Raw genomic sequence first — 6,641 nt, 5'->3', positions numbered from 1 at the left:
ACCGCTTTCATGTGGATAGGTTCGTACCACAGATGTTCAGAGATTTTTTTTTTTTTCAGGATGGCTTGTGTAATTTCCTACTCTTAAGAAATGTCTTGATGCCACTGTGGCATTGCTGCTTTAGAAGCAGTGCCTGATTAAATCGTCTAGCAATTTGAACTTTCAGAAATAGATGTTACATACAGGATGGGATTTTTTTCCTCTAGCCATGGACTGTAAAGTACCTGTTTTCTCACCACAGACACTTCAACCTTTTTGCAGGTAGTTCTAAAGGCAAAGTTGTGGGGGGTTTTTAATGCCTTATTTCTTTAAGCAACATCTAGTGAACTTTTACTTTCTCCTCTGTTGCATAACTAAATCCTGTGCTGACTTTGGGTTTATGTTGGTGAAACAATAGCCTGGGTTCTGTCACTGTTCTCTGTGTCTATCTTGCTAGTGTTGTATGCTCTCATCTGCTGTTTGGCCATCATTCTGCTAACAAGCACTCTGTTTAAATTAAATTAAGTCCTCCATGATTATTTAAAAGCTTTTAGAAGTTTTGAAGTCCTGTTCAAAGGCTATTAAACAAGTAGTTGTTCCTGGGGGGTTTTCCTCTGAAGCCTACTCTCATACACAACCGTGTCTCCCTTGAATGTTACGAAAATGTTTGTTTTTGTTTTTCAGTTTACCTGCTGTGTCAACTATAGCATTTTGTTTTATTTATAGACATATGTGTAAGACCTTGTGAAGGGCATGTGTTAAATTCTCTTTCTTATTTTAGGAGGAGTAAATACGATATTCTGATGGAGAAGCTCTCAAGTATGCTGAATGCTCGACCAAACCAAATGGAAACATTAGGAAATCTGAGGGAAGAATTGGTGAGGTTCTCATGTGGTTTCAGGTTCTTGTACTGCTGATAATATAATCCAAACGGTCTATATTTGAGCAGTAGTTGATGACACCACCTGTTAAGGTTGTTGGACACTTACTCTCATAAGACTTTGCGTTCATTTGCTTCTAAATATAAAAAATTTTAATGCTGCAGGGGGATGGCTGTTGATAAGGAACTGGGAGCAGAGCAGTAGATTGAAAGTTGGCTAGGTATCTGGGAAAAGAAGAATGGGGAAGCAGGACAGAAAAAAGAGTGTTATTCCCTCCAGAGCCTGGGCTGAAACCCAAGGTTCGTAGAATCATAGAAAACTAGGGTTGGAAGGGACCTCAGGAGGCCATCTAGTCCAATTAGGTCATCCCAGCCAAAGCTTTGTCTGTTTGGGTCTTAAAAATTTCCAAGGACGGAGATTCTACCACCTGTCTGGGTAACCTGTTCCAGTGTTTTACTTCCCTACTAGTGAGACAATTTTTCCTAATATCTAACCTAAATTTCCCTTGCTGCAACCATTGCTCCTTGTTTTCTGCTTCTCACGCTGGAGTCCCTGGTGTAAAAGTAGACAGGGGCTTTGCCCTGTTGCTTCAGTTCTCCTGGGAACCAGGGGAGTGGAACCAGGGGAGTGGAACTGCCCACTCTTACTCCAGATCAGGATCACCCCAGTCTTGGGAAGGTACAAGGACCAGGAGAGAAGGGACTGTTGCAGACTGGAATGTCTCTCCTGGAATCATTTCTAGCGGTGGAAAATTTCCACCGCTGGAAATGAACATTTGCACATAGTCTTAGTTGCAGTAAGCTTCCCAGTTTATTAAGTCCTGACGACACTAGTGATTTTCATATCTCGCTCTCTTGCTCTGCAGGGTCTCTGTGAAAGAACTTTCAAACGTCTGTATCAATATATGATGAATGCTGGTCTGGCCAAAGTAATATCAACCCCATTACAAGAGATACAGCCTGAAGGAGGACCCTACAAAACAAAAAGAGGTAATTGTAGCGACATCACTATTTCTCAGTTGTGTATGTTGAGCCTGCACTGGGCTGCCCTGTGCTGTCACCGCCACCTTCAGGCTGCCTTGCAGGGCAGCACAGAGGAGTCTCAGGGCAACCCAGTGTGGGCTCTGTGGGCTGCTGCAGGAAGCACTGGGCAGCGCTAAGGGGGAGGGGCTGCTTTTCCCCCGCACCGAGCACACTTCTGCCCTGCCAATGCTGCTGTTGCAAGTCTGTAGAAGAGGCGGAGCGGGGCTGCACGCAGGCCACCAGTACCACAGGGCTGGGGCCAGCAGCTGCTGCTGCCTAGAAAGGCAGTCCAGCACAGAGCTGCCCCAACCCCAATGTATACCCTGGGGGCAGCAGGATGCAGCACTGTGGGATAATGCCTGGGCCAGGTGGGACTAAGGAACCTGCTGCAGGGCAGACAAAGCCCCTTTGTGGGCCAGATCTGGCCCACAAGCTGTTTTTTGCCCACTCCTGCTCAGCACCCTCAGGTGCATCCTATCCAGCCCCATGGGCTTGTACACATCCATTTTTCTCAGTAGTCCCTGTCCTGTTCTTTCACCACTGAGGGCTGCTGACCTCCTCCCCAAACTGTGCTGCCAGGTTCAGTAGTCTGGGAGCTGACCTTGCCTGTGAAGACTGAGGCAAAGGCGGCATTGAGCACTTCAGCCTTTTCTGCATCCTCTGTCATAAGGTTGTCTCCTTCGTTCAGTAAGGGACCCACACTTTCCCTGATCCTCCTCTTGCTACTAACATACTTGTAGAAACCCTTGTTACCCTTCACATGCCTTCCTAGCTGCATCTCCAATTGTGCTCTGGCCTTACTGAGTTCATCCCTGGATGCCCGAGTAATACCCTTATATTCTTCCCTAGTTATTTGTCCAAGTTTCCACTTCTTATAAGCTTCTTTTTTGTGATTCAGTTTGCTGAAGAGTTCCTTGCTAAGCCAAACTGGTCGTCTGCTGTACTTGCTAGTCTTCCTGTACATTGGGATGGTTTGTTCCTGCACTCTTGGTAAGGCTTCTTTGAAGTACAGCCAGCTTTCCTGGATTCCTCTCCCCCTCAGTCTGGCTTCCCAGGGGATCCTGGCCAAGATTTCCCTGAGCGAGTCAAAGTTTGCTTTTGTGAAGCCCAGGGTCCTTACTCTGCTGCTCTCCATCCTTACTTTCCTCAGGATCCTGAACTCAGTCATGTTGTGGTTGCTGCTGCCCAAGTTGCCATCCACTACTACATTCCCCACCAATTCTTCCCTGCTTGTGAGCAGCAGGTCAAGGAGAGCATGGCCTCTAATTGGCCACTTCAGCACTTGCACCAGGAAGCTGTCCCCAACACTCCAAAAACTTCCTGGATTGCCCCCACACTGCTGTATTCCCCTCCCAGTGGATGTCAGGGTGATTTGAAGTCCCCCATGAGAACCAGGGCCTGTGATTGGGGAACTTCTGCTAGCTGTTTGAAGAAAGCCTCATCCCCCACTTCCTCCTTGTCTGGTGGTCTATAGCAGCCCCCCACCACAACATCACTTCTGTTGCTCTCCCTTCCGACCCTAACCCAGAAACTCAACAGGCCCATCTCATTTCAGACTGGAGCTCTGAGCAGGCATTTGGCTCTTTTACATAGTGCAACTCCTCCTTCTCTTCTCCCCTGTCTGTCCTCCCTGAACAGTTTGTACCTATCCATGACAGTACTCCAATCATGCAAGGAAGCTTCCACCAACTCTGTTATTCCAATCCCATCATAGTTCCATGACTGTGCAAGGACTTCCTGTTCTTCCTGCTTGTTTCCCAGGCTCCATGTGTTTGTGTACAGGCACCTGAAGTAATTAATTGATTGCCCTGATTTCTCAGGAAGTATGAGAGCACCTCCCTTGTTGCCCACTCCTACCGCTCCACTTACCTCAGGGCTTTGGTCTCCATCCCCTGGCAAACCTAGTTTAAAACCCTCGCTAGGTTAGCGATCCTGTCTGCAAAGACACTCTTCTAAGTGACAGTCCCCTTACCTGGGGACAGTGCCTTTGCTGCACTGGACAGGTTTGAATGTTTGAGTGACCTAACAAGCTGTTTCTACAGGAGTTCTGATTTTTGTCTAGGGTTACTGGGGTGCACCATGCATGTGTACAGTAAATAGTCTTTTTTTTTTTTTTCTTAAGTTCATCAAAGCTACCAATGTTGAGCAGATGAATTTTTTTTCACCTTTGCTATATAACAATACCATTGTCTCCACTTTTTATTAAAATGATGGCTGAGGATGGCCTGGTTCCAACACCATTATCATTGAAAATCTGTATTTGGGAAGATCTATACATGGGAATTCATTGTGTCAAAAATTCAGCCTTTTTGTCTTTCTGAGTTCTTTACAACAGAAGAATTGCTTTGTTATTTTTCTATTCTTAAAAAAAGAGTGAAAACTAAGAGTTAGCATTTTTAAGGGGTGCCTCAAGAGTGTGAGAGAGAATAAGTTTTCATGAATCCATTTTCACCTCATAAGATGCTGTGAAAGGACTACACTATCAGCCATCCTTGTGTGCATCAATCTTAGAAAAGCTCTCCTTGTTCTACCAAAACAAATCGGTGTACTCATCATTCATGTTAACATATTTAGCCATTCCAAGATGAAGAGTATCTTGTTTTCCACTGTTTCATGGCTACGGCATCTAAACTTTCCATTAACTTTACATTTAAGGTAAGATTTTTTTTTTTTTTTTTTTTTCTTTTTAGAGCACCAAAAATGTTTTGCACAATTTGCAGAACAAAGACGACATTCCTTTGTCAGACCCTGTGATTCAATTTAGATTTCACAAGAGATATTTCAGGAGACCACTACTGACTCACCTTCCTGCCTAGAGAGCTAAGGTTTCCCTAACTTCATTTGAGGCTAAGAACTTTTTTCCAGCTACTCAGTTGGTCTAATAAAAGATATCACATCTAGTCAAAGAACCTTGCCTGCCTGTGTCCTTCAACCAACACGGCTACAACCAAAAACCCAGCTAACTTAATCTGCATGTTTTTCTTTTGTTATTGAAATGTGTTCACATCCTATGTACTAAGGATCCCCTAAGGGCACAGACAGAAGTAACAATTTTCGCCTAGTCTGGACCCAGAAAGCAGTTTATAGCTATTGACGAAACAAGTGCATAACTACAGAGCTTTAAAAATGGCCGTTCTGGTGAAAATCTGACCCCTCATTGCATGAGGTATCAGATGAAGAAGTTTTAAATGTAGCAACTTCTGTAACTTGTGTCTGCAGAGCTCCCAGCCTGTCACTGTTTTCAGAATGGGAGAGGGGACAGGGAGTGGAGGCAGTCCAGTCTGGGGGGTTTTCAGCCCCCTTTGGAGGGCAGATTGGGTGTATTGTACCCCCTCCCCCCTGAAGGAGTGGGGCTCCAATTCACCTACCCCACCCTTGAGCACCAGCTGGGGAGCTCCAAGAACGAGCTCCCTCCACTGCCTTTCCCCACGCCCATTCTGAAAACTGTGAGCGCTGGCAGAGAGCTGTGGCTGTTGCTGTGGGAACCTGGCTGCAGGCTCCCAGCCCGCAGTAGATTCCCCTCCCCTCTGGAACCAACAGTAAACTCCTGTTTAGTTGGGGGTAAGGTTGTAACTCAGAACGCTTTGCAGAAAATGTTCTGAGTTTCAGCTGGGAGCTGCACTTCTGTCTGCACCAAATGGAGGACCTTTTCATACAGATGTATGCCTTAAAATATCAGCTATCAGAATTCCTGTGACAAACCCATCTGCAGGGAGCTCCCCAGAGCCCTGAGTTTCTCCCACTCTGCTGCTCCTTGCCCCAAGGAACAGATTGAATGCTGTCCTTGTACTATGCAGCTGCAGCAAGGGAATCACTGCCAGCCCAAGGTGACCTCCCCATTGGGTTGTGAAAGAGGTCCCCCTTTCCATCTAGCCTGGACTATCACTTGCCCAGAATTCCCTCTTTCTGCAGGCAATCCGTAATGAGACAAGATAAGAAAAGGATTTAATATGTAGGAGAAAAGAATTATACAAGCAAAACAGACCATAGGTTTGGAGCCAGAAAAACAAAACAAGAACAGTTTCTTACCCTCTCAACTGGCTATACCCTAGCCCTCCGGAGAGTCCTGCCAGTAGTTCCAGAGTTCAGCCTTCTTGCTGATTCTGGGGTCCTGAATCTCCAAAGTGTGAGCTTAAAAGACAAAACATATTCCATAGTTAGCTTCTTAAATTACTTCCAAATAGCATTCTCATGAATTGCTGCAATCTTCCAGAAAGGTTTTGCCTCTCTGGAATGCCTGGAGTCCTTCTGTCTAATGGGCCATTTCTCTCAGTCACCAGTCTATTAAGGAGTTCATTTCTCCACTGCAGGTAGATAATGCCTTGGGTGCGCTAAATACATTATTTGATCAACTTCCGTTTCATAGTTGGTAGGGTCGGGAGGGACCTGAGCAGATCATCAAGTCCGCCCCCCCCCCTGCCACGGCAGGAAAAGGTACTGGGGTCAAACGACCCCAGCAAGATGTTCACGTAACCTCCTCTTAAAGACCCCAGGGTAGGAGCCAGCACCACTTCGCTTGGAAGTCGGTTCTAGGTCCTAGCCACCCTGACTGTGAAGTAGTGCCTCCTGATGTCAAGTCTGAATCTACCCTCTGCCAGCTTGTGACCGTAATTTCTAGTCACCCCGGGAGTGCTTGGGGGAACAGGGACTCCCCCAATGCCTGCTGGTCCCCTCTGACTAGTTTGTAACAGGCCACTAGATCCCCCCTCAGCCTTCTCTTGTGGAGGCTGAACAGGTTCAGGTCCCTTAGCCTCTCCTC

General features: G+C 46.3%; 1 protein-coding gene across 3 annotated transcripts in view; it reads left to right on the top strand.

Moving 5' to 3' along the window:
- The window catches only part of GTF3C1 (general transcription factor IIIC subunit 1), a 160,378-nt gene that overhangs the window by 14,183 nt on the left and 139,554 nt on the right, over window positions 1-6,641 (top strand). For all 3 annotated transcript variants that reach the window (XM_025200611.1, XM_025200610.1, XM_014518635.2), the window contains exons 4-6: window positions 1-19; window positions 761-857; window positions 1,726-1,849. The exon at window positions 1-19 is cut by the window's left edge and continues 143 nt beyond it. In XM_025200611.1, coding sequence (XP_025056396.1) covers window positions 1-19; window positions 761-857; window positions 1,726-1,849 — 240 coding nt within the window. The remainder of the gene's footprint in view (window positions 20-760; window positions 858-1,725; window positions 1,850-6,641) is intronic.

Source organism: Alligator sinensis, unplaced genomic scaffold (genome assembly GCF_000455745.1).
Source record: "Alligator sinensis unplaced genomic scaffold, ASM45574v1 scaffold410_1, whole genome shotgun sequence".
Taxonomy (NCBI): Eukaryota; Metazoa; Chordata; order Crocodylia; family Alligatoridae; genus Alligator; species Alligator sinensis.
This window is presented reverse-complemented; position numbering and strand designations above follow the sequence as displayed.